This window comes from Delphinapterus leucas, chromosome 13 (genome assembly GCF_059928025.1).
Source record: "Delphinapterus leucas isolate spDelLeu-1000000601 "Yukka" chromosome 13, BTC_Dleu_Yukka2, whole genome shotgun sequence".
In the NCBI taxonomy this organism is placed as follows: Eukaryota; Metazoa; Chordata; class Mammalia; order Artiodactyla; family Monodontidae; genus Delphinapterus; species Delphinapterus leucas.
Window position 1 is genome coordinate 8,911,941 of NC_143141.1, and position 27,433 is coordinate 8,939,373.

Here is a 27,433-nt window from a genome sequence, read left to right on the forward strand (position 1 = left end):
GACTCTTAACCACTGTGCCACCAGGGAAGTCCCGCAACCTATCTTTTTAAAACCTTGCCCAGGAACACAGTGGTTCTCCTTCCTGGTTGCACATTACTGTCACCCAAGGGGCTCTGAAAACACATGAAGCCTGGGACCCACCCTGGTCTGGAGATGGGCTGGACCTTGGGAGTCGTGAAGCGTTATTACTGGTGAAATCCACCACATAGGCCATGACCTGCCGTCTCCCTTCGTCCCTCTCTCCCTTCCTTTCCCTCCCTCCCTCTTTCTTCCTTTCTTTCTTTCATTTTCAAACATGCAAAAGAGTAGAGAGACTAATGTAACAAATGCTTTTTAGATCTGGGTGAGCAACAGCAACACACCAAGGGCTCTGCAAGTCACAGAGCTGGACCTGCCCCCAGAGTTTGGTCCCATAGGTCTGGGGCATCTCTAACAACTTTCAGGTGATGCTGCTGGTCCAGGGCCACACTTTGAGGGCTAGACCGAGGTAGGATCGCCCCCTCTGTGATAAGCAAACATCAAGTTTGTTGTCACGTTAGGGACACCTGGCTTCACAGCTCCCCATCCCCTATTTGTTTGGTTACACTCGTGTTTATTGAGTGCCTAGATCATTACATTGCACTCGTGCGCCTTGGGACTCCTCAACACCTCCTTAATAATCTTGTCTCAATTCTGACGATTTTTTCTCCATGGCCTCTTGGTGTCTGTGCCTACCTGTCCCCCTCTCTCTCCCAGCCTTCTGCTGAATCTTAGATTGCCAAGGACAGTACCAAGCACAAAAAGGGGTGGGGTCAATGTCTGGGTGAGGGCTGCCTGTCCCACCGAAGCCTGATTGATGCAGGGAGTCCCCCCAACGAGTCAGCCACCCACAGGGCTCTTGCATCTCCATAGGCTCGTGTAACCATGGAGTGGCAGGCCACCAGGACTGGCCAAGTCACCCAGGCAAGCCTCAAGCTGTGTTCTTGAGATCTTCTAAGTTATGATGCAGGGCACTAATTCTGGAGAAGGGGGGGCACCCATCTGGCCTGCTGGGTGGTGCCTGTGGCCTTTAGGCTGGCCACTCAGCATCTCTGGGCCCCAGTTTCTAAAGCAGTAAGATGGAGATAATCATGCCTACACTTCTTGTCTTCTGCAGCAGTTCTCATGAGAAAACAAGACGTGCTCGGAATGCTCTGTACACCATGAAGCCACCCTGAGGTTTTGCTGTGATCCAGTGGTTTTTACATCCACAACCATGGCACAGTTTTTAGTTTAAAAATCTTGGAAATGGTAAGCAGGGCCTCCACCAGCTTATGTGATGCCTTTGTGCAAATCAGAAAAAGGAGGCCCAAGGAGGCACAGCTTGGAGACTGAGGCATGGGTGGGGCTTTAGCCCCCACTCACAACTAGAGGTGATCTTGTTACCGACTGGTGTCCTTGGACTCTTTAATCAACAGAAACTGATAAGAGTCCAGATGAGGAATTCAGGCCTTTATTGGGACTCATGCTGCAGCACAAGGGAGCGAAAACAGTAACAGGTGGCCTTGCTTGTTCCCTGAGGGGTGGGGGCGAGCTTGTCCCTTAAAGGATATGGGGGTGGATTGGTGGGTTGGGCTGGAGGGGGGCTTAGGTGGTCTGCACATGCACGTAGTTATTTTTAGTCCTTTACAGATTCTTTGTGTCCTGTCGCTAGAGGAGATGTTTGTCTAGCGGCAAGTGCAAGCACTCTGGTAGAGGGTCCCAGGTCCCAGCCTGTCTTAATCTGAAGGAAGTCATATCCCTCTAGGCCCTGTTTTAGGTTTTAGTTCTGAAACTTATATACATGTAGTATATTACACCTCCTCTAAAAGCCATGGGGTAACATGCCCTGGCTCCTCTCACTGCCTGAGAAGAGGAACTCCAAGGGCTACCATTCTGGATCTCCCTGGACCTGCCCCGTAGCCCCCAGGTGGCCCCCGAATCACGCTGTGGGGTCTGCGGGCCTGGGCCCACTCACCTGTCCGGGCTCGGACTAGCACATCGAAGCCATAGAGGAAGTCGGCTGAGCAGTCCAGGACCAGCCAAAGCATCAGGTGCTCAGACTGAAGCTCATCAAAACAGGCCCTAAACAAGTGTGAGAAGGGGCAGGTGTGTAGGGGGGAGGGAGCAAGGCGGGTAGCAGCTCTGTGCTACAAACCTGGGGTCAGCTCATCCCGCTAACAGCCCAGCCCACAGGGTTGCACCCCAGCATCAGCGTCCCAGCCCCGATGAGGGGACCCAGGCTCTCAGAAGCTTTTCTGTCTCAAGGTCACCGAGCTCCTAAGAAGAGCTGGGACTGACCCCAAAGAGTGGGCCCCATTGCCTTGCAGCAGTAGCGACAAGACTGCTCCCCTCCCCTGGCCGGGGAGCAGTTTATCCAGGCCTCAGACGAAGGGGCTGAGAACTTGCCCTTTCTGGGGCCATTTTAAATGCCAACAAAGATATAACAATTTCTGAGAGATTGACAACAGAACAAGCCATATCCATCCCCACAAATTAGCAGTTTGGGAGCACCCCGAGGCCCCGGCCGCCCTCACAAGAGCAGCAGCTCACCCTGCATCCCAACCGGCTCAGAAAACCCAAGGCCCACAGCCGACAGCCTGAGAACTTCGCCTGGCGCCTGCATCCCTGTCCTGCAGGTCAGCTCAGGAGTGACCCAGCCCCTCCCACTTCCCCTCAGAAGAGCAACGGCTCGCCCTTGCATCTTCCTCCTGCGACTCCGTCAAGGAGGCTCCAAGGTGCCAGGACCATGGTTTTGATCTCAAAGCCAGGCCTCCACCAGCGCTTCAGGGAACCCAGGAGGAACTGAGGCACATGCAGCTGGGTGGTGGCTGCCAGGGACTCAGAGCTCTGTGTTGAGGCCCCGCCCCACGCCCCTACCTGCAAACGAGCAGACACCAGTTGTAGAAGATGGGCACGGCGATGATGGTCAGCCAGTGATAGTACATGTTGTTGGAGGGGTCCACCACGGTGGTGTCCTTCTTCTTTCTGGAAACACCGACACACAAGCAGCGCAGTGCGTTAGAAGACCACAGCTTTGGAAAGGCATAGAGACCCGGCCTAGCTTAGAGACCCCAGGGCAACTGCGGGCTTCAGCTGGAGATGGCTTCCCAGATAGGGTGCTGTCAGTCCCAGGGGGGTCACATGGGTGTCCCTATATGGGTGCCCCCACCCAGGCTGGGAGCAGGGCAGACTCCGAAGGCCTTCTCCCAGCTCGGCACCCCGGGAAGCCACCGGTGACTACAAAACTACAGCGATGACATTCCCATGTCCTGGGGTATCATCCATAGCCTTCAGGGTGCCGAGAAGGAAAATGGAGCACAGTGATGTTGGAACCGTCTCGGGGAGCTCTGTGAAAATGCCGACTCCCAGGCCCAGCCAGACCCCTCCAGGACTGGGGTCTGGAAATGTGCATTTAATCACTGTCCTGGGTGGTTCTGAGACAGCTCCTCTCTGGACTGAACTTGGGAGCTTGGGAGCCCAGAGCTCTCCCTTGGGAATGTGCTCTCTCCACCTCACTAACTGCAATCGTGCAGATGTTCTAAAGACATTTCCTGCCTCTCCGCCAAAACCACCAGCCTGGGAACCATCGAGGTATGTCAGCCAACACTGAATGGAAGAAATAGCTTAGGGTGCTTTCGGTGTTTATTTTCAGGATTTTCGGAGGATTGGAATTTATAGGCGGTACTGGAGATCTTTCTTTGGGTCCACGCGTCTCCTCCCCCACCCCATCTGCCCCCCATGCCCGCCTAGGCCTGCAGAGCTGCTCCCGTGCCCCAGAGGAGACCCTGAGTTGCCTGTTTTCACCTCAACTCAGCAAGTCCGAGGTCAGCTGCTGATTGGCTGGGCTTTGGACGTGCCCAACGCTCGTTGGCACTGGGCTTGGATTAAAGTTTGTGAATATAGTGTTTTCTAGTACCCAGGAAAAGGGCTCCGCGTACTCCACTGTGTGGACGGCCACCTCGTGGGCAAACAGAATGCCCAAGGGGAGGGCACCGGAGCAGGCTCCCAGGGAAGCCCCGAACTGCTCACCTGAGGCTGTAGGCAAACCTGCCTACCTACAAGCCCCCCTTTGGGCTCCCCGACTTTCCCTGCAGAACGAGACCCTCACGTGATCTCAGCAGGCCTGATCCCTGCCTGAGACCAACTCCTTTTCTGTAGCCCTAAGCAGCCCTCTCTCCAGGGCTGACCCTAAGGCCTGACTGCGTCTCTCTCCTCCCCAGGGCCAGGGCCAGGGCCGGGTGGTGTGGAACCAGGCCTGCTGTGACGATGAAACCCCCTCTTTGGGGGCAGTTTCTCTCAGTACTTACTCCTCCTTTTTTGGGTTTTCCTTTTTCTCTTCCTTTTTTTCTTTCTCCTTTTTCGCCTTGTCACTGGATGACACAGGGTGACATTTAGCAATTTTCATATACCAAGGTCATTACCACGGGGAGAGGGTAGGCCACAGTGACACGGGGGAGAGGGCGTGGTGCAGGAAACCAATCTTTCTAGCACACTGGGATGAAATGAGGTTGTTGATTTCATGAATAATATCATTATTATTATTCCTGAAGGGGGAGGGTACCACCTCCACTGAAGTATCCATTGTATACATTGAAATGTACACAGTGGTTCAGTCTAATATTCTACAATTTCTGACCTATTTCCGTGAGTCCCTAGAAAGTCACAAGCAGCTTGAGACTGGAAACTTTTGAGGTAATGGGAAATAAACCCAAATCCACACCTTTAGGGTGGAAAAGCCACTCAAGAGTTTTGGGAGTCACATGGAACGCTCTTTGTTCTGAGGAAAGGGGGTGGCTTTTCCGTTGTTCTGGGGTCACATGAAAACCTGGCCCTTGATGGGAAAGCCAGGGGACAGAAAGGAAGCAAGACCCTTAGGCAGGCACAGGTGTGCTGGGCAGCAGCAAGTCTTCAAGTCGTCTGAGGCAAATGCAGCCACGCTCAGACGCTCCCAGACTTTGCTGGATGTGGCGTTGCAGGTGGGGCCTCGCCCTCCTGTCTGCATCGGCAGGAAGGGCCTGTAAGGGCAGATGTTTCCTCAACGCACAGCTTTACTCTGCTTCCCCTTCTTTATTGCACGTCCTTCATGGGCCGGACACAGTTACAAGGGTTACCTATTAACAGTTAGAGTAGTCCTGCAAGGCACACATTATTGCCCACTGAACAGCCGAGGAAACAAAGGTGGAGGGTAAAAGACCCTGCCTGCCTCAGGGCACCCCCGGAATCACCCGCAGGCCCTTCTGATTCCCCTGTTCCTTCCCCTGGAGGAAGGAAGGGCTGAGAAATAAGTGTCTGCTAATTAAACACTCGTTGAAAAGGACCAATGCACTTTACACAGCACTTCCCCAGGAAATAATCAAAGGTGTGTGCAAACATGCATACAGAAGAATCATCACCACCATTATTTCTAAGTCACAGCACAAACAATCTGATCATACAACAGAGGAAATTCTTCAACCACAGAATTCAACCACAGAACAGGATACTGTTTCTATCCTTCAGCTCCAAGCTGGCAGCGTTTCTGCTGCCATAAAATCTTCTAGACCTTAATGGGTCATGTATACCAGAGGGATCCACTCCACTAGACAGAGGCTCATCCACAGATCTTTCTGAGAAATCTCTTCTCTATTTTTGGCTTCTGTTGAGATGAGCCGTGGTTCACACCCTCGGTCTCTTCAGAGGGTCTTTTATGTGACTGAATACTCAGAGCTTTTGATCTTCGAGTTATTAGCAAAAGTTCAGCCGCATCCTCGGCTTTTTCCTGAAGGCATGCTTTCCTGACAGTGACTTTTTAAAACTTATTCTCTTTTGCCATCTGAGCAGGCTGAGAACTTCCCAAGTCATCAAGTCTTGTTTCCTTTTCGTTTATCAGTTCTTCCCTCAATTTCTTTCTTAAGTTTTACCATCAACAGCAAGAATAAACCAGGCTGCACCCTCAGTACCTTAGCTTAGAAATGTCCTCAGCTAAATATTCAAGCTCATTGCATACGAATTCTGCTTCCCCCATACTTGTGGGACATAATCCCGCTCAGCTTTTTGCCACTAAACAACATGAATCCCCTTTCCTTCAGGTTCTAAAAGCCTGCTCCTCACGTCCTTATGAGCCCTCACCAGCAGCACCCCTAAAGTCCAGGTTTCTACTAATAGTCTGTTTCGACCATTTAGGTATTAAGTACGTAGGCAGCTTAGGTTTTTCTCTGGAATGCTCCCCATTTTTCCTTCTGAACCCTCACTGCTATAGTTTTTTTTCTGATGATTGTTCCCCACTTTTTTATATCTTTATTGGAGTAGAATTGCTTTACAATGGTGTGTTAGTTTCTGCTGTACAACAAAGTGAATCAGCTATATATATATATATATATATATATACATATATCCCCATATCCCCTCCCTCCCACCCTCCCTATTCCACCCCTCTAGGTCGTCACAAGGCATCGAGCTGATCTCCCTGTGCTACTGGTAGAGTCTTTAACATTCATATTTCTTTTAACAACCTGTTCAAAGCAATCTAGGCTTTTTTTAACAAAAACATGCTCCTTAAAATTCTTCTAGATCCTACCTAGGGTCAATTCTGAAGCCACTTCCACATTTTAGGTATTTGTTACAGCAGCACTCCACTTCTGGGATCGAAAGCTGTGTTATTGATTTTCTACTGTTGCCATAACAAATTACCACAAGTGTAGTATCTTAGAACAACCCAAATTCATTCTCTTACAGTTCTGGAGATTGGAAGAAGTCGTATAATCTGACTGGATGAAAATCAAGGTGCCCTCAGGCTGTGTTCCTTTTTGGAGGCTCTGGAGAGAATCTGTTTCCTGCTCACCGGGATTGCAGGTAGAATCCAGCTCCTTGAAGCTCAGGACCAAGGTTCCTGTTCTCCTGCTGGCTGTAGGTGGAGGGCTATCCCTGGCTTTTGGAGGCTGCTGCATCCGTGGCTCAGGCCTCCCTCCCCGCTTCCTCCATCTTCAAAGCCAGCAATGACAGGACGGTCCCGCTCACACTGCGAATCTCTCCTCCTTCCATCTCATATCTCTGACTCACTCTCCTACCTCCCGCTTCTGCTTTTAAGAACTCATGTGATTACATTGGGCCCACCTGGATAATCCAGAATAATCTCTCCATCTGCAGGTCCTTAAATTCAATCACATTTGCAAAGTCTCCTTTGTCATGTAAAATAATCTACTCGCAGGTTCCAGGGGTTAGGATGGAAACACTTTTGGTGAGGTTGTGGTAGTGAAATTACTCTGCTTCCCACAGTAGTCAATATTGATTGATCATTTACTATGTACTCGGCACTTCACATGTATTAGAACAGTCTTAACACAACTCTGTAAGACGCCAGTTACAATCCCTATTTCACAAGTCCAGAAACTGAGGCACAGAGAGGTCAGGTAACTTGCTCAAGGTCACAAAGCTCTTAGGTGGTTGAGTTGGGATGCAAATGCACTTAACCAGTACATATATTAAACATATTGCATCTGTCTATGTATCTGTGTATCTATGTATCCACGTATCTATCTATTCAATATATACGCCTAGAGAAAACTTGGAGGGATATTTGCCAACATGTGAAGAGGGGTTGTCTCTGATAATGGGGTTCAACTGCTAACGTAAAGTGTACTTTTTTATGGGTGTATGCTCGTGGGTGCTTTTCTGTGTTTTCAAGTTTTTGACAATGAGCATATTAATAAACTAAGAACAAAAGTTGTTAGAATCTTTAAATGAGAAGAGCAAGGACACTCACCCATCCTCTGTTCTCTTGAAGCTACTGGTTTTTCTGCAGCTGAAGTCTTAATGTCAAGTCACCAGCAGAGGGCGCTGCCCACAAGCTTATCGGGCACACTTAGCCCTGCTGGGAGTTTAATTACACCAGGCTCTGCCACCCTTGTTCAGGATTTGTGGCCCCGGGTTACAAGCTTTGGACTTTCCTCTGGCTACCAACCTGCTGAGGGCCTAGGGAAGACCCCGTGCCATCCAGCTGTGTCCCGGAATCCACCCAGCACTGCCCCAGGGGACCTACACAGAGCTACAAAACGAGGCTGGTTTTGGCTGAGAACAGATTGATCGGGAGAAAGAAACTTTCAGAACCCATGGGACTAAGTGAAAATGCTAGAAATGTGGTGGAAGAATGGGGGAAGGTGTCCATAAGAATTACTTCTGTATCTTTGTACCCAGGTGGCTCCATTTGGGGGCAGCCCCCAATTCGGTCCTTCGGTCCTTGGCTGCAGTGTGGACCCACGATACGAGCCCATCTGAAAAGATTTATAAGAGCCTGATGTAGCTGACGGCATCCACACCATCCTTGCCCACATCCCAGCCCCAGGATGGAGAAGCCTGGAGACCCACCCACAAGACCTCTACCTATGGTTTCTGGTGCCCTGAGCCTTTGCCTGACTGCGGGACTCAACACCAGGTTTCCAAGGGCATCAAACACATATCACAGTAGCTATCATTTTGCAGATTAAATCATTTCATTTTTCTTGACTGTTGGCATTTGAGTCTCTGGATTTCATGTCCCAAGTTATGTAAACAAAATGCAACTAAGGGGGAGAGGATGGGGCAGGGATCAACTGGGAGTTTGGGATTAGCAGATGCAAACTATTCTATATAGGATGGATAAACAACAACGTCCTTCTGTAGAGCACAGGGAACTAGATTCAATATCCTGTGATAAACCACAATGGAAAGAATCTGAAAAAGAATATACGTATGTGTAACTGAATCACTTTGCTGTATTCCAGAAACTAACACAACATTGTAAACTCACTTCAATTTAAAAAATACATTTAAAAAACAAACAAAAAAGCCCCCAAATGCAACTAAGGTTCACGGAGGGGAAATGGAAAGAAGTTCTATCAGAAGAACAAAGGAAAATAACAAGAAAAAGCCTCGGCACAGTTCTCAGTCGGCTGGAAGTCAAGGAATTGGCATTTCTTGGCTGACACGGATGGTTTTCCCCTAAGCTCCAGCTGAGACCCCCCTCCGCTCCTACCTCCACGGTGTTCTAAAAAGGAAGGCTGGAGAGCGGGACACACACACACACACACACACACACATGTGTTCACACACAAACACGGTCACACACATACGCACACTGTCTGCTTGGGCTCTTGGGTGATGTTGCCAGAGTCACACATCAAACCGCTCTGCCCGCTCAGCATCGGGTGGCAGGAAGGAATTACGGTGGGTCACGGTTTCAAGAGGCTAATCTCTGGAACTATTTAAATCTCCTCTTTCCACTGTCCCGATCATGCCCTCCAAATTGGCCTGAATTGGCTTGAAGACAAGGGCACTTCACCGGCACACAGGAGCCTGAGGATGTAGAATGGAAAGTGCATTCTCATCATGAAGGAGATTTATCCACTGCTCTGTAAAGGGACTCCAGCTTTGCACCTTCAGATACATAGCAACAGAGGTGTTAGCACTGAAAATGTTTACCGAGCCAACCCCTTCGCTTTCTAGATGAGAACAATGAGAGACACAGAGATAAAAGGACCTGCCCAAAGAAGTCACACAGACCAGGTCCCTCTCCCCATTTGTCCACAGGGATGGGTTTCCAATGGAAGGAGCAGGACCCTAGAATGGTCTGGTGGGGTTTGGGGGAGGTAGCAGTACAAAGCTGGGGTGTCTACAGGGAGGGGGTTGGCCGCAGGGGGTGGGAGGGGGCAGAGGTACTCACTCCTTCTCTGAGTTGTTGCAGGCATTGGTGTTGCTTCTGGCCAGGGGCCAGTCACTGCGGGGAGGTAAAGAGAGCACAGCATGGGAATCTGAAATCAAGTCCAATTGCTGGGGACCCCTTGCCCCCAGGCAGTTATTCTGGGACTCCCATCCCCTGTCTCACGGGCCTTTCCACACAGCTTGAACAGAGGGAATTGTTATTGTCAGGGACAGACATTGTTTCGTGACTAGTGTTGGTGAACGGGAGAGGATGAACACCTGGGTAAATTGAGGCTTCTGAATAACTGAGGATTAACTCTTTGAATCCCATCCAGCATCCTAGCCTCGATTCCTCTCAATGTCCTCCAGTTTTAGCATGTGCCAGGCAGTGGGCCAGGCACTATGGAGGGGGGGAGCACAGAGACCACCCGGCATGGCGCCTGCCCTTGGGTGCTCCTGGGTGAACAGGCCAAGCTCCTTGGACCAGAATGGACATCGTTAGCAGCAGCAGCAACTTGCTGCCCCCTCTGCAGAGACATGGCTGTCACAGGGCCCTTCCCTTGGAAACCCCATCACAGGGCCCGCTTCCAGTTCTCAGGACAAAAAATGGACTCTTGGGTTTCCCTGGTGGCGCAGTGGTTGGGAATCTGCCTGCCAATGCAGGGGACACGGGTTCAAGCCTTAGTCTGGGAAGATCCCACATGCCGCAGAGCAACTAGGCCCGTGAGCCACAACTACTGAGCCTGCGCGTCTGGAGCTTGTGCTCCGCAACAAGAGAGGCTCCAATAGTGAGAGGCCCGCGCACCGCGATTAAGAGTGGCCCCCGCTTGCCGCAACTAGAGAAAGCCCACGTGCAGCAACGAAGACCCAACACAGCCAAAAATAAATTAATTAATTAATTAAAAAAAAAAAAAAGGACTCTGGGCAGAGCTGCCCCAGGTTTCAGCCCATCCTCCCCCTTCCCCTGCCCCACATTCATCTTAGAACTCCAGGGCCTGCCATCCCAGATCTATGTGAGAATCTGGTAGAAGGTAAGGGCTGGTTTCACAACCAAGCATGTTTACTGAAAGCTGGATTGGGCAGTACTTGGTGATGTTCTTTAGGAAAAGGCGTGATCTCCCTGAGCTCACCTGCCAGTTCGCATCTTTGACAGCTGGTTTTAGAAAGCCAGCCTGGCCTCACAGGGCTAGAGGGCAGCTTGCCTGTCTGTGGTGACTGCAGACCATTCACAGGACAGGAGACCCCAGGGCCCAGAGCCAGGCGCTGGTGACACTCCAGCCTGACTCTCAGGGCACCTGTTCTATGATGTTGAACATCCAGCCAAATGCCTTTTTGGTACTTCTGCTCATCCCTCCCAAGCCTCCCTCTCCCCATCCAGGATGTGGCTCTAACTGCTTGTTTCAGGATTGGTTCAGATCATCTAAAATTCCCCTGGGGAATCAAAACTGGGAGATTATAGAGGAAAGTTTAGCTCTCTGGGGTGCAGTTGCCCGTGAGCTGCACCATGATCTGCCATAATCTCATCGGGCCAAACCCACAGGAAAACTAAGACCCACCTCTGCATACACTTTGCTTTGCTGATGGGACTTGGCCTTGAAAATTCAAAGTCTTCTTCCCCCAGGAAGCCTCCCTGATTGATCTGCTCCCATCCTGCACCTATGCATTCACCTGCCCACTCTGAACCTTCCAGCAAGTGACCAGGCATTGGGGCTTGGTTCTGATGGGGTCAACCCTCCGTTAATCTGGTCACATAGGGAAATGGGCAGAGTCTAATGTTCATCTCCATGAGTCTAAAGTTGTGGAGAAGAAGTTTGATCAATTAAGCCAAGGAAGTCTTTGCTTGCCTAAAAGGAACTGAACCAGCCTGGCTGGCTTGCTAGCAAACCTCCTTTCCTCCCCGACTCTTTCCTCCTCCTCCACCCTCCCTTCGTCCTTAGCTGCCAGCCGTCCTGTCTTTCTGGCTCAGTAGCGAACAGCATGTGGGCCTCATGGTCCTGGTGCTCCCTCACAGCCTGGGATGCCCGGCCCTGGGAACCTGGGATGGCCCTGAACACATCCAGCCAGCACCCAGGCCCTCCACGGTCCCCTTCCCACAGCCCAGGGAGCCCGAGGGTTTATAGTCCAAGCTCATGGGAAAAGGGAGCCTGAGAACGCTGCTCCACTGGGCCTCCGGCTCTCAGCCAGAGATTCTCACACCTTTCCCCAGCAGAGAAGACTAATGTACGTCTCCTAATGTCTCTGGCAAGACATCTCTTTGAACTCTCATAATTTATCTTAAATACGCTTGTACATCTTGCACATTTTGCAATGGACTGCATAACCTGTAATAAACATAACCCCCTGCCCCAAATCTGGAAATAAAATCAAAGCTCCAAAAAAATTCATCTGTTTCCCCTGAGGCTTCATGGCCTTTACTCCCCAGGGGCTTTCTTTGCCTTTTCGAGGGGCCCGCAACCGAGCCCTCTGTTCCTTTGACTCCAAAACAGACAGCATTTTCTCTAGCAAATTATACAGGGACTGTCTGTTCTGCAACAATCATGCTTCTTTTTTCACACTTTACGTCTTCTAAACCCTGGCATAACCTAGAGAATTCAGCCAAAAGATCTTTTTCAAGCCCCTTTTTCCTTAAAACAGGTTCTGAGCAAGTGTCCTCCTGTTTGTGAGGCTGAGAGGAGGTCTGCTTCCCCTGAACGTGTTACCTCTTCTCCCCCAACTGCCCCAAGGGTCCTAAAGAGACCCTCTGCTGTTCAGCGACAATGGATTCAACCCACGGTCGCCCAGTGGTCTCCCCGCCCACCAGAGGCTGGGGTGACTTCTCAAGAACACGAGAAGAGGGGGAGGGGAGGCAGCAGCTCTGTGCGGGGGGGGCAGGGGTGTTGGGGGGTGTCAGTCCAGCCCCTGCAGATTTCTCTACTTGCAGGCACCAGACAGCACCAGCCACAAGCTCCCCACTGGGCAGGGGGCCGTGCAAGGTGCTCAGAGCCCTTGTTCTGCAGACCCTTATCCTACTAGAAAGCAGACACTTTCCTCATCCCCCACCCTACTCCCACCTACTGTGCTCCCCACGGTTCTTAAACCAACCTGGGGCGAGGATGGTTCCCCTTCAAAGTTCTAACCAACCTTTGGACCTTTTCCCCAGAAGAATGTACGTATACCCATCCATAAAATTGTGGGTACCATCTAGGTACTCCCTGAGGTTCGTGGTACAAAAGCCCCAGTTTTTTAGCAAGGTGGGTCACAGTGCAAGGTGAGTAGGATGAGGGTCCTTTAACGGAGAGATTGGTGAGGCTAACGTCCCGGGTGCGGTTCCCAGAGCACCAACTCCAGGGGGCGCTAGCGGGAGCTCCGCGGAGGACAGGGTCAGCTGCCCATGAGGCCGGGGCCTCTGGTTAAAGGGTTTCCGCTCCCGCAGGGCTTCTTGGGCTCGTGTGGAGACTCCTAGAGCATGAGTGTTCCCCCAGGACAGACCCCTTCTTCAGGGAACAGCTGAGGGACTGGTGCTCCCGGCCACCCGGGGGGCGGCGGGTATCCACGCTGCACGGAGGGGGCAGCAGGTGCTTCCCTCCCCGTTTGGGGCAGGCAGCCCTGCCTCCCTTACCTTCTCCCTCTGTCTGGCGGCTCCTGGCTGCCCGCGTTGTTCTGGACATGGCTTTCGCGGCTAGACACCTCCTTAAGCTCGGCTCCGTGGAAACGCTCCAGGAAAGAGTCAGGCCTCTGGTCCTCGTGGCGTAAGTGACTGGCGGCCCAGGCACGCAGCGAGGTGATGAGGCGTGACAACCTGGAAGGGCACAGACCCGCAGCGAGGCCGGTGCGGAAGGAGACGGAAGCCCCCTCCCAGAGGGCTGGGGCAGGGGCAGAGATGCCGGCAGGATGTGGGTCCCAGGGCCGGTCTCAGGTTTGCACGCCACCCCCTGCCCCCACTCGCCAGAGCCTTTTCTTCCCTCCACCTCTGCCACCTGGGACGGAGCTTCCTCCATAAGGGACATTTCTTCATTATGGCTTTGTCCCTTTAACACCTGGACTCCATCAAAGGCACGATCCTGCCAATGGGCCATTTAGCAAGCTTTTCTGCTCATCTTTCCTTCTGCCCCATGTAGAGCTCTTTGTTACGACTGGTAAGCATAGGCACAGTAAAAAATACAATTTCCGAATAGTGATAAAATTCAGAGCAAGGTATAAAGGAACAAGCACCCAGATACAACCTAGGTTCTTTCCCCAACCCTCGTCCTATGAATCGCTCTTCATACAAACTCTTGTTTTCTCCCCAGCCCTGTGCAGAAGTTCCTGTGCAATGTGCCCTGATCTCTCTCCTGGAGCGGACGCCACCCGGGCCGCAAGCACCTGAGACCAGGCAGTCCACGCCCAGAGCTCATCTTAGCTTCAGTTTTCTGTAAAAAAGCTTCCCTCAGCCCTGCCTCTTGCTTCCCCGTCTTGGCCAGGGGGGAACGGAAAGACAGACTCAACTATTTCTTGGAGTTCAGCTTTCCTGCCTGGGCACCCACTGTGCACGCCACTGTCCCCAAGAAATCAGTTCTGAGCAACCTGGCATGGAGTCATGAATTGTCACATACCTTGATCCCCATCACACACTTGTGACCATAGCCTAAGGGAATAAGTTGAAGTGAGGCAACATGCCACGCACAGAGATGCTCACAGCGGCCACTGCAGATGAATGGCAAGGTGCCTGCCCAGCCCAACCTCTCCGCTCTGACACTCCCCACACCCACGTCCTCCCTCTGCTGAGGGAGAGAAGCAAGGTCATACTCCCCGGAGCTCCAGCCTCAGCCAACAGGCTCGGGGATGGACGACTGACCCACAGAGTCACTCAAGCCTCGGAACTAAAAACCACTCCAAGATGGGGTTGGGTGTTTCGACTCAGGATCATATGGTGAAGGCTGTGTTCAGCCTGTGCCTGCTGAGGTGTGAGCCGAGAAAGCCAGAAACGTAGGAGGCACGCAGGCAAAAAGCACACAGATCATGAAATGTTGCTAGAGAAACGAGAGAGGGAAGGCAGCTGCTTCCCCATGGCCCCTTATGAGCCCCACTGGCTCCGTTTCCACAAGGTGGCCTGGATCTTAGCTTACACCAGCCCCTGCCCCAGCCCTACCCTTTTCATTTGAGCTAGTTGAAGGTGTTCTCTAACTTACGATCAACAGGCCTTTTATTAGCAAGATATTTTATTAGTAAGACAAAAAACACTGGAAATCACTTAAATGCCCAGCTGTAAGTGGCTAGTGAAATAAATAATCCTCCACAATGAAAAACATGAAGAATAACTCGATAAATTAATTTTTTTGCAATACTCTTAAGCAAAACCTGTAGAACACGTGACTGTATGAAACTCTGGCTTTGGTAAAAAAACAATATATATCAGTGGAAGGAAATAATGAGCCCAACATTTGTTGAGCGCCCGTCGTGGGGCAGGAGCGGGCTCTGCCGCAGCCCTCATGTTACTAGATGCATCTTTAGATGAGACGTGAAAGGTGAAATGACTTCCTCCAGGTGGTACAGCTACTGAAGCCGGAGGACAGATGTCATCAGAAGGGAGACAGAGCTCGGAGCCTAGTTAATCTTTCAAATACTTTTGCGAGGACGTAAGCTATGAAGTCTAGACCCATACGAGTGAGGACCTGCCAGGGGCTATTTGAGGACCTGCCAGGGGCTATTTCCGACAGAGCCACGATTGCCCTCTGTGTGCCACCGTGATCCACCCAACGGTCTCCCACGGCTGGCTGATCTTTCTTCTGAATTCTTTTCTGAAACTTCTCTGGTTGGCTTTTTTTTTCTTGAATTCTTCCAGAATTGAGCAAGTACCTCAATATCACTTTTTATGAGAGCAATTTCAGATCGAGGCAGTTTTTCTTAGACTTTTCTGAGCTCGGAACACCTGACCCAAGAGGAAATGACTCCCTGATAGATTTCTGACTCCGCTTCTCCTGCCCCTTTATTCTCCAAATCTGCAACCCTACCCTCAACCACCATTTCTTCCTGAGACTTATCTACCTTCTTTCTGCCTCCGTCTGCCCTTTCCCAAGGTGAGGGCTGAGACCGGTCGGTTACCTGGCGGGCCCCTGGCTGGTGAAGGAGCTTCGCTTGGATTCAGCCAGTCCTCTGGTCTCCATGGTGATGCCTTCTTGCAGTTCTGACGGTGTCTCCTCACATGGCAAGTGGGTCCTAGGAAATCAAATATGCAGCAAGCAAAATTGATTTCAAGCTCATCCTTGACATTGATTTCCAACCTCCTGGACACGTTGAGGACTGAGATGGCCAGATGCCCTGCTTAAAGAAGAAAGCTACTGTCACAGATCCTCACCCCAGAGCTCCCCACTTCAGTTCATACTCCAGCAGCAGCCAGCAGGTCCTGGCTTTCAGGAGAAAGTGGCTTTTCCTTTATGACAAGGAGGCTACTGCCCATAGCCCAGGTGAAAAGGGCAAGCCAGCAGCAAATGGTCCTTATTAGAGCACTGGGGGCGGGGTGATGGGGGGGAGGTCCCGGACCTGCATCTGGAGCCACAGCAGCTGTTTCCATGCAAGGATTCCAGAACAAGGATTTTGGTTCATACACATCTCTGCATACTGAAATCCCATCTCCTAAAGTCGGATCAAGTGCCGCCTCCTTCAAGAGGTCTTCCCTCGCCCTCTGTCGTAGTGTGTGGGTACTGCGGGAGCCCACTGGTTAAGAGGAGGGTCCGGCGATACTGTAAGGAATTGGCCTAGCCCTCCACGTGCATTTGTGTAGTGCTTTCACATGAAAATCCATTTCTGCTGTGCCCTTTTGCCAAGCCCTAACCCGTGTCCCCTGTAACGCGGAGAGAAGGGGGGCGGGGACCTCACCTGTGCAATTCAGGGCGAAAAGCAACAGCACCCACAGGACAGGTGTCCACAGCTCAGTCTGAGCATCGGCAGAGCCTCGTGTTTGTTGAACTTCCTGGAATAAGACCTCTCTGCTGGGGTGTAATTTTCCTTTTTTCCCTTCCTTTTAAAACTTCCTAGGGCTGAAGTTTGATCAGCCTGATTAAAAGCCATCCAGGCATCGGCCTCCAGGGATTTGCACTTCATTCTATGAGTCTTGGAGAGCCCAGGCAAGACAAATTAATTCGATCACATGACCTATTCCAGCCTAATCAGCCTTCTTAACAAGGTGGAAACACGGTTGAAGAAGCAAGAATTAATGTCAGGGCAAAGGCTCTATCTCTCCCCAGTGAGTGATTCGAAGTCAGAATCCCGTATCTCAGCCGCCAAGCCGCTGCCTCTTCCTTTCTGCAACCTCCCTGCCGTCTCCAGCACGGGGAGCTCACTACCATTCCATGGCTCCTCCAGGTCTTCTCTGCACAGCCCTGATTGCCGGCAGGTTCTTCTCTCCCTCAGCTTCCCCATATCGAGGATACACGTTTTTGTGGGTTTTTTTGCTGGAACCACGTGGAGTCAGGCAACTTCATCTTCTAAAAGACCGCCTTCCATGAAGGGACAGCTCTCACACCTGTGCTGCCTCGCTTTTCCAAGCTAGACGCATCAGCTCACCCAGCCTTTCCTCATCAGGTTCAAGTCTCTTCCCTGTCACGGTCATTCTCCTGTGAGCAGGTTCCTGTATTCTTGCCTGACTGGGCACAGAGACTGAGAACCACCCTGCTGTTACTGGAGCCCAAGACATGCTTTTGGTGCCCCATCACCAGCTACCATCATCCAAAACCCAATGTCTTATAACATGTGCTGCTGCTAAGCCAGAAGGCCTTGTCTTATGCATGTACAATTGATTTGTTGGAAATAAGTATTGGACTCTCCCATTTATCTGAGTCACTTGATGTTCTGGCACGCTTGGTATGCAGGGTCCTCCCAACTCCGTCTCATTCACAGATGTGATATCCGAAGTATACACCATTTATTGACTGCTTGCTGTATGTCAGCCACATACATTTGATCACTTAATCCACATAAAAACTGTATGAGAGGAAACTGAGGTTCAGAGAGGTTAAGTAACTTCCCCAAGGTCACACAGCCAAGTGGCAAAGCTGAGATTTGTATGCCATTCCATCTCCTTTCAAAGCCTGCTCTCACCTACTCCATGAATCTGCCTTCTGTATTTTCATATATGGCACTGATTAAAGCAAAAGTTGAATAGGACACGGCTGAGAGCTGAGCCCTGTGGCATGCCACTAGAGACATGGCTCTGATTCCCCTGGCTGCACAAATGTGGGCATGGCTTTTTTATTTCCAAATCGCCTAACTGAATTCTCTATACTCATAAGAGACCACTCACACCTCATCCTTATACATATGAGAGACCCTACCAGAAGCCCTGCTGCAGTTAGGAAGCTACAATACCCTTGAGCTTCTAATATTCTGCGTACCGCAAAGGTGGGAATGCATGTTGCAAGGCACCCGGGTCAGTTACAGGAGGAGGAGGCGGCAGGGGGACAAGTGAGTCCATCTCTCCAGTGCCTGGATCCTAGCAGCTGGCATGCTTGGGGGTGGGGAGTTGGGGTGCGGGCAGCAACTAACAGCTGGGCTCTAGCTCTGCCACAGAATGTGTGCCTGGAAGATCTAGAGGCAATCCCAGGACGAGGTGTTCTGTCCCCACGAGCAGCTCCCTCCTCAGGGAGCTCTAGGCATCGAGCAGGCGGCCCAGCATTTCTGCCTGGTCTGGATTCTGTTCATTGTGGGGGGATGGGGGGGGTACATCCTGAGACCAGATTTATTTGCATTAGCAGCAAAGGACTCAATGCCCATGACATCAGGGCTTGTGGGTGGGTGAGAAGGGCAGAACTCACCCCAGATTTCAAAGCAGGCCTGCAGCTGGCAGCAGTGAGAGCTACTGCAAGTGGCCTGGAACTTTGACACCTACATGAAGGGGAGGTGGCGTAGTGGGGAGCCCGGAGGCCTGTGTTCGAACCCCTAACCCAGCACCTATTAACTAAGTGCACTGTGGGCTGGTCACTTACCCTCCCTGAGTTTAATTTTCCTGGTCTTCGAAAAGAAAACGAAGGAAAAATTGATTTCATATTGATTTAAGTATTGGTCAAACACCCAAGTCCAGAAAGGCACATTTAGCTGTGAAGAATAGGAAGGGTCTTATACGATGTAAGTTCAAGGGACCCAAGGGGTCTTTTCTTCTTGATGCATCTCCCCACTTGTTTCTTGATGCCCAGAGTTCTACCCTGCTGTCTTTCTCCCAGCTCCATAGTTTCTACCCTCGTTAAATGCCTGGGGGTATTTAAATAGCAAACCAATTAGTTATTCCTCAGAGAAACTGATTTTACGAGGTAAATGGAAGAGGAGATTGGCTAGGAGGAGAGGAACCAAATGTCTGAGGTGATATTTTGTGTCCCCAAGGACACACAGGTACTGCCAAAAGGGAGAAACTTCTGGCAATCAGTGCAAGATCAGGGATCCAGAACCTCCCAGGGAAATACAGAGGCAGGAGAGAGTGCGGGCCAGGTGCTGTCCGGCCCGGAGCTGGCTCAGGACTCGACAGGCTTCAGTCTCTGTAAAACAAGCAGACCAGGCCGGGACAACATGAAGTTGCCTTCTACCCACAGTCTCCGGTTCTCCGTGGTGATGGTGCCTTTGCAGGAAGAAGCCCTGTGAAGTTAGTAACTAGCAAGATCAAGGGCAACTGGTGAAACAAAATGAAGTGACTGTTTTGAAAGACAAGGTCATTTTCAACCTGTAAAGCTCATCTTCTGAGTTTATTTATACAGAGGAATTAATGTCCACAAGGTGAAGCTTCTTCGTCACTGGGAGGGAGCAGAGGTTCTCATCAGAACGGGAACTGGTGATTAACTTTGTGCTCTGTGGATCTGGTGTCTTCTTTCAGTGACTTTGGGGACATAAGAGGAAACAGAAGTGGCCTTTTGGAACAAGGGTGGAGAAGATGATACCTTATTTTACTTTTCCTGCTCTCAAGCCCTGAGGAACTAGAGTGATGGGCAGGTACTGCCCCGGCCACGTGTGACCAGGGAACTGAAGTCACTGCATTTTTGTCTTGGGTCCTGGGGAAGCAGGTTGAAAATGGTTTTCTTTTGTGGAAATTGCTTTGGGCTCTGTTCAGGGTAAAGCATGAAGAGAAGTCTCCTTCTCTGTAGGACACAACCCCTTATGCCCAAAAGCTCACCTAAAATAGCTACACTAGGAGACTGATCTGGGGTTTGGGGTGCCCTCGGTCCCAGCTGCAATCCTCTGTGGCAGACTGTGAAGTCTTTCTCTATTGCAGTATCTGCAAAAATATGCCAGCCAGCTCTCAAATAACTGAGTCACCCAAACAGATCTAAATAGGAAAAGCAAAATTCAAGAAAGACATCTTTATTTCTGGTCTTTTCAAGGTGTAAACTTAATTTTTTTGTTCAAAGGAAACACTTTCATCCTTCCTTATGACTCTTCACTAGGAAAATGGGCCCAGTGATTTAAAAAGAGAAACAGAAACCTGCGTCTCTAACTTGGTGAAGGACCTGGGAGGCGGGATGTCTCAGGGGTCGGGGAAATGATACTCCCCGCTTTGGGGGGCACTCAGCAAATGCATATGTTCCTAATGCATATGTTCCCAGCACAGCTGTGTGATATCATTGAGGATAAAGAGTGATTAATATTTAAGGACACACATTCATAATTATTTCTCCCAAAAGTTTTCTAAAAGGATTGGAATTTCAAGGCAAAGATCTACGATTTGTTCAAACAGCATTTCCTCCCTGCAAATAGTGATTTGAAACTTTAAAAATTTTATGTGACTGTGCCAGAGTCCTTTGCTGAAATCAATCTTACAGGGAAAACTAGTCTGTGAATTGACAGATGTTGGGCTGCTCTGGGAAGCAGGGGAGGGCTCTGGGCCCAGCCTTCCGGCCCAAGGCTGCTCCCCCCAGCCTGAACTCCTATTCTCAATCTTTGGTGATGCTAAGGAGCCATTCTGGAAACTTCTGTCTGTTAACCCACTCCTGCCTCCATGAGATAATGCTTCTCACGAAGGAAGCATTTTTCCTCTCTCTCCTTTTGAAACCTCTCAAGTGTTTCCACGGGATTCTGTGCTAATCTGTCAACAAGCTTTTGCCACGTATGTAGCTGGGCACGGCCCCAAGCGGAGCTCACTGAGACTCGGCTAGTGGTCAGGCTGAGACAGCCTGATGTGGGCACAGGCAGGAAATGGCCCGCTCCAGGTGTCGGGACAGCTGGGGCCATCTGAGGTCAGAGGAGGTGAAGAAGGCTTCAGCTGGGATGCTAGAGAAGGCCCATAGGAGGGGCAGCATCTCCAAGACCCGCAGTGAGCACCGACTAAGCATTCACTGCGTGGCAGGGGTGCCCTGTCTTACCCTCATTTCCGCCCTGAGGTCAGTGCTGGTCCATTTTGCAGATGAGGAGACTGAGGCTTGGAGCTGTTGAGCAGCTTTTCAAAGCCACTTTTCAAACCCGGCAGTCTGACCCCGAGCCTGTGCTGTTGGTCACCACGCTGGCCTGGGGATGCGGGTGGGGGATGGGAGGGCATTTGCTCACCCGTGAGATGGCAGGGTACTGTCCAAGAGGATCACTTCAGAGCGCTGGCTGTGTGGACAACCTATCCCCGGAGCGTGCATGGACCCAGTGTGAGCCCAGAGCGAGGCTCTCGGAAACCAGAGGCTCTTGAACAGCCCGCAAGCCAGACGGAGCTTGTCGGCCACCGGCCGAGGCAGAGCCAGGACGAGTCGGGCAGAGCTGGCTCGTGGTGGTGTCGGGTCAAGCAGGCATTCTGGGCAGGAGCCCAGCCCACTCGCCAGGCCCGCCTTCTCACTGGGCGGAGCCAGACTGACACTCCAGGGACTCTGGAAGCTCCACGAGATGCTCTGGTTTTGTCCCGCTCGAGGCAAAAGGGAGCAATGGGGAAAAGTTCCATTTGCTTCAAATTCTTCTTGATCCTAACAGCTTCTTCCTTCTCCCATTGGGCCCAAGATCCCAGGAGCCTGATGCTGCCCAGGGAGCCTGACTTCCTGCTGTGCTCCAAGCTTGGGACTTTTCTCCCCTCTACCGCAATCCTCTTTGAAGCCCCTCTTCGGGGGGTGTTATTAGCTCAGGTATGGGAAAGAAACTATTAACGCACACCAAAGTTTTAATAGCAGATAACTGTCCTAATAGTGTTCCTCTTCCTTTTAAATAAGGGCAATGCCTTAACCTAAAGGAAGGAGTCCTCAGTTGTGGAACACAAGTATTGACAGTCGGCCAGTTAGGAGGGAGAAATTTGAGTAGGGTGAGAATTTCTGATGCCCCTGGGTCTATCAAATTTCCTGGGTCCAAGCACCAACTTAAAAGAGTTGGAGGGAATATCTGTTGCCATGCTTTGAGATTTCCTTCCTTTGCCTGAATCCCAGAAGGTGGAGGTCCAAAGACTACGTAAGTTTGCAAAGATAGGGAAATCGCGGTCTATCACTTATTAGCTGAGTTGCTAAGGAGCTGGGACAAAGCACCTAGACGTAGGAAAAACCAAATGTGCATTTGAGAGAGGAAGTGACATGTGTAAGTTAGTGAGGAGAAACGACGGAGGAGGGCCTAGTGCCAGGGATGCGAGGATTGAGGACTGTAATTGCACTTTTGGCCGTCAGATAATATGCAGTTTTCATGGGAGGGAGGTTTTAAGTGTTATATTTGTGAGACAAAAATAACATAAATATTGGAAATAAAGCTTCTTCTTGTTCAACTCAATCAACTCACTGAGAATTTAAGAAACATAAGAATGTAAGTCCATTTGCACCAAATAGATACTCTCCCATTTCCCAATGCTGCTCCATTTTGCAGTTGAAGAAACTGAGGCATGGAGGGGTTAGTGAGTTTTCCCAGGTCTACTAGTAAGTTAGGAACAGGGCTAGAAGTAGAACTCAAGGCCCCAGGTTTCCATGTGGCTGCCTGTGTCGGGATGTCACTGATGGGGCCGATGGCTTTGCTGGCAAGGCACGGCCCACTCCCCCCAGGTACATGAGCACGGCTGAGTCCTGGCCTTCTCCTGGAAGTGAGGGACAGTGCACCTGATCTGTACTCCACCCCAGTGCCCGGGGCAGTGGCTGGTGCACAGACAGAGCCCGATAAATGTTTCATGTATACAAGGGAAAGTGTGGCAGTTTGGGGACATTTTTATAGTAGAATTCAATCAGCTGTGTATGAGTCTCCATTTTCTTGCCTTCTAGAAAAAAAGTTACAAGAGTTATGTAACTTTTGGAGCCTCACTCTCCCACATCTCTAAAATGAGAATAAAAACTACCTCAGCGTGGGTTGTGAGGAGCGAGGGGCACGGAAAATGAAGTTAGAAGGGGTGCTGTGAACAGGGCCCGCCCGCCGACCTGCGCTGGGCCACAGGCTAAGGCGGTCTTTCCCCCAGGTCTAGATCAGCTATGGACATAACCTGTTCCAGGCACGACGTTAAAAGCCCATCCTACCTGCTGAGGCCGTTCTCAATGCTATCGAGATCTCTGTCCGTGGTCCTTACCACGAGGTGGTGAGTCCTGGAAGGGTGGGAGTATTGGGTGCTAATCTTGGCCATCTTCTTGCTTTGTCACATTCAGCTCCAAAGTGGTTGCTGAAACATGAACACAAAGCAGATATGTCATCAGGACCCCCCCCAGGAAGTAACTGCAAACCCAGCTGGTATGGGAGGGCTACTCCCCCAGGCAAGCCCTGGCACACGTGCCCTCCTCCATTTCTCTCCCAGTTCCTGCCACACTGTGTTTTAGTTGGATCTCTCCCGGCTAGTTGTCCGAACCAGAAGCACAAACAAGGTCTTTTACTCCTTTGTATATGCTGCATGCTGAGAGCTGCTCAAAGGTTTTTGTTTGTTTGTTTGTTTTGTTTTGCTTTTTGCCACCCCTCGTGGTTTGCAGGATCTTAGTTCCCCGACCAGGGACTGAACCTGGGCCCCCAGCAGAGGAAGCGCGAAGTCCTAACTACTGGACCGCCAGGGAATTCCCAAGGGCTGCTCAAAGTTAAGCGCTGATTCAGCAAATGAATGAATGAATGGCCAAGTTGGTATCCCATGTAAGAAAGCTAAAACCCTCATGATTCTCTTTAATGATGCAGTGTCCCTCCTAACTCTGGCTTTCTCATTTACCCTATGTTAATCTTATAATTTTGCACATGTTTTAGTAACTCCCCAAAATCTTGTTTTAAAACAAAGTATAAAAAACCTAAGTACTTGACATTTATAAAACCTTTACAACGTGATGTTCAACCCAGTACACACGTCGTCTCATTTAATCTTCACAATAACCTCATCAGATATTTACAATTTTTGTCTCCATTTAAAGATGACTAAATTGAGGGACCTCTCCAGTGGCACAGTGGTTAGGAATCTACCTGCCAATGCAGGGGACACTGGTTCGAGCCCTGGTCCGGGAAGATCCCACATGCCGTGGAGCAACTAAGCCCGTGCGCCACAACTACTGAGCCTGTGCTCTAGAGCCTGTGAGCCACAACTACTGAGCCCACGTGCCACAACTACTGAAGCCCGCATGCCTAGAGCCGGTGCTCCACAACAAGAGAAGCCACCGCAACGAGAAGGCCACGCACTGCAATGAAGAGTAGCCCCCGCTCACCGCAACTAGAGAAAGCCCACGCGCAGCAACAGAGACCCAATGCAGCCAAATATACATAAATTAATTAATTTAAAGAAAATTTAAAAAATAAAGATGACTAAATTGAGACTCAGTGATGTCAAACAGCTTGTACAAGCAAAGAAATAGATAAAACCTATCGATGGCATGATCCTTATGCTAGAAATCTGACCGTGAATACTTTCCCTTCAGCAAACATTGGAAGGTGTCCCTCTGACTGATGAGAAAAGAAAACTGATGTGAGTGCACAGCTGGTGTGATGGATACGAAGACAGGCCAACTGCATGATTTCTGATCACAGTCTTCCAGAAGGAAGATGAATTCCTGAGGACAGTTTCTCTGAAACAGATGGGCACAGGCTCTCTTGAGCAGCCACATGGCTTAAGTGTGTCAGAAGTCAGTACAGACCACTCCAGAGAAAGATGGTGATTTCCAGAAATAGCCCAGTGACTAATTCCAGGACTAAATTAATTTCATATCCAAAGGAAGGTCAGTGCCAGGAGCCCAGAGCACTGCACTGAAGTACCCAACATGGATGTGGTCCCTGCTCACCACGAGTTACTCAGGGAGGGGCAGCTGGTGGCTCAGATAGTCCTGGTTTATCTCTAATGTTTGATAGTTTAAGTCCACAATTTTAAATTTTATAATTTTCTCAATAGATAAAAAATAGTTTTGATTTTTAAAAACTGTATTCATTTATGTAACTTAGTTTCTGGCTGACCACAGGAGATACAAAGGAATATAAGACAACGACTGTTCTCAAGGATCTTACAAGTCTAGTGGGGCAGATGACGTATACCAGAGGGTCCTGAAAGTTGAGTCACGGAGCTTGGGCTTTACCTCTGAGCCCATCAGGGATGTGGTCAGATGTGTAAAGGCCACTCTGGCTACACTGGGGAGGATATATTCAGGGAGCAACTAAGCCTGTGCACCACAACTACTGATGCCTGCGCTCCTAGAGCCCGTGCTCTGCAACAGAAAAGCCACCGCAATGAGAAGCCCACGCACCACAATGAAGAGTAGCCCCCATTCGCTGCAACTAGAGAAAGCCCACGCGCAGCAATGAAGACCTAACGCAGCCAAAAATAAAAATAAATAAATTTTAAAAACCCCACAACTACCAGATAGATAGAAGCACCGGGACATGGTAATTGATCAAGGATGAGGGGTCACGCTGCCGTGACCGCTGGCATGGGGGTCGGTGGTGCTGCCCACTGAGGCAGGGACTGCGGGAGGGGCAGGGTTGAGGCAGGGAATGATTCCAGTTTGAGATGTCTGCAGAAACTTTGAAGCCAACATAGGAACCAAGAGCCTCCCACTAAAAGAAATACACCAAATTTGAAATCATCCATCCAGTGCTTTTTTACTGAGCACTTACTATGTGCCAGGCAGTATGCTAAGAGCTAGGGTTTTATCAGAAAATGATATGCAGCTCTGTCCTCAAGGAGCTTATGGTCCAGTGGGATCTAAAACAAGTCTTTTTTTTGGCTGCACCATGCAGCATACAGGATCTTAGTTCCCCAACCAGGGATCGAACTGGGGCCCCCTGCATTGGGAGTGCGGAGTCTCAAACACTGCACCACCGGGGAAGTCCCTAGAACAAGCCTTAAAGAAGCTTTGGGACTCTGTGGAAAATCTATTAAATTACTCTTCTTTGTGTATTTTCATGAGAATTGTACCAAACAGAGAAAAAGCTCATTGCAGCCAGTCTGTGCCCTTTCCCTCAGCCCCCTCAGCTGTCCCCTCCATCCTGGGCACAAACCCTGACCCCAGATGCCACCTCTGGACCCTTGCAGACCTGCTCCCTGTGGAGAGCTCCCATATGCCAGGCTCAGAGTGGCTGCTCGTGTAATACTGTCTCCTTCAATCCTCACAACAGCCTTCTTCCCTCCCTTTTCCAATGAAGAAATTCAACAGGTGAGCAGTTTCCCTAATGTTGTTGCTTGCAGCCTGAGCCAAGGTTAACAAAGACCTGTCTGACTCCAGAGCCCGATAAAGTCAGTGGGTGGAAAAGAACTGGCATTACTTTTTGGCCTGAGCAGTAGGGGTCCTGCCTGGGGCCCCATTCTTTAAAGCAGCGGTCCCCAACCTTTTTGCCACCAGGGGCCGGTTTCGTGGAAGCCAATTTTTCCATGGACAAGGAGTCAGGCGGGGGGTATGGATCACTGTAACGCGAGCGATGGGGAGCGACAGGGAGTGGCAGGCGAAGCTTCGCTCGCCCACCCGCCTGCCACTGCGCCACCTGGTTCCTAACAGGCCTCAGACCAGTACCTTTAAAGGCCCCCACTCTGACTCCCCTCCAGCCCTAGCCCATGAGGCCAAGGGAACATGCTCTCCCAGAACCCCATGCCCTGCTCTAGACTATGCTCTGGGTGCCCGGGACGCCCAAATTCTCTGTGGACGGGCTCTAGAGGCTGCCTGGGCCTCTTCCCAGGTCTGTCTTCCTGAGAACGGTGTCGGTGTGCTGCCCCTAGACCTACAGGTGGCGCAGGAGGAGCTATTTGTGAGGGTGAGGTGAATGGAGCTTGGAGGTGTGAGCAGATTGTCCACTCATGTGTGTGAAAGGCCCCCTGTGGCTTGGGGTGGACTCAAGGCTGGGAATAGAAGGGGGCAGGCCATGGATGGGGGACCAGAGATCAAATGTCCCCATGCCACTATGTTCCAAGGCCATTCTGACACACGTGCAAACCCAAAGTGCTAGAGAGTTAACTCCCCTTGGGCAACCCTTGACTAACAGAACCTGGAACCATGGGTAAATATTCCCCTTTTCCGTCCCCTCAGGAAGATAATTCAGACATATATTCTACATGGCTCTTTGGAGAAGCCCTAGAAGGATCAAACGACTTGCCCAGAGTGGTGATTAGTTTGATAATGTACACTTGGGGTAGTTTCCCCTGCCTCCCTTGTTTTCTCTTCCTTGGAACCACTCCCCAAAAAAGTTGCCTGCCAGCATGCCGTTACCCAAAAAATTCTTTTTTTTTTTTTTTTAATGGTGGGAGGAGGGGATTACCTCAGCTAAGAGAACGCTTTTTAGTTATTTAGACATGGTAAGTGGGCCGTGTGCACTCCTGACCCAGGTCCCTCAAGGGTTAGAAGTAACCTAATTTCCTTCTTAATTCCGTGTTCTTTATCCAGGAGAATGAGGCTGGGTAGGACAGGGCAAAATGTACATCATTAAAGGAAAATGTTAGTTTAAGATAAATCATTAAGATCTTTTTTCCCCT

At 50.5% G+C, this 27,433-nt stretch overlaps 1 protein-coding gene across 6 annotated transcripts in view; it reads right to left on the reverse strand.

The window, feature by feature from the left end:
* The window catches only part of CNGA3 (cyclic nucleotide gated channel subunit alpha 3), a 109,697-nt gene that overhangs the window by 39,113 nt on the left and 43,151 nt on the right, over positions 1–27,433 (reverse strand). For 5 of the 6 annotated variants that reach the window (XM_089922700.1, XM_089922703.1, XM_089922701.1 and 2 more), the window contains exons 2-8: positions 23,040–23,179; positions 15,715–15,828; positions 13,253–13,432; positions 9,677–9,730; positions 4,308–4,370; positions 2,878–2,985; positions 1,976–2,082 (exon numbers count right to left, since the gene is read on the reverse strand). In XM_089922700.1, coding sequence (XP_089778826.1) covers positions 1,976–2,082; positions 2,878–2,985; positions 4,308–4,370; positions 9,677–9,730; positions 13,253–13,432; positions 15,715–15,828; positions 23,040–23,143 — 730 coding nt within the window. In that variant the 5' untranslated portion in view covers positions 23,144–23,179. Of the gene's footprint in view, positions 1–1,975; positions 2,083–2,877; positions 2,986–4,307; positions 4,371–9,676; positions 9,731–13,252; positions 13,433–15,714; positions 19,472–23,039; positions 23,180–27,433 lie in introns of those variants that run through there. The other variant, XM_089922704.1, reaches the window with a different exon arrangement.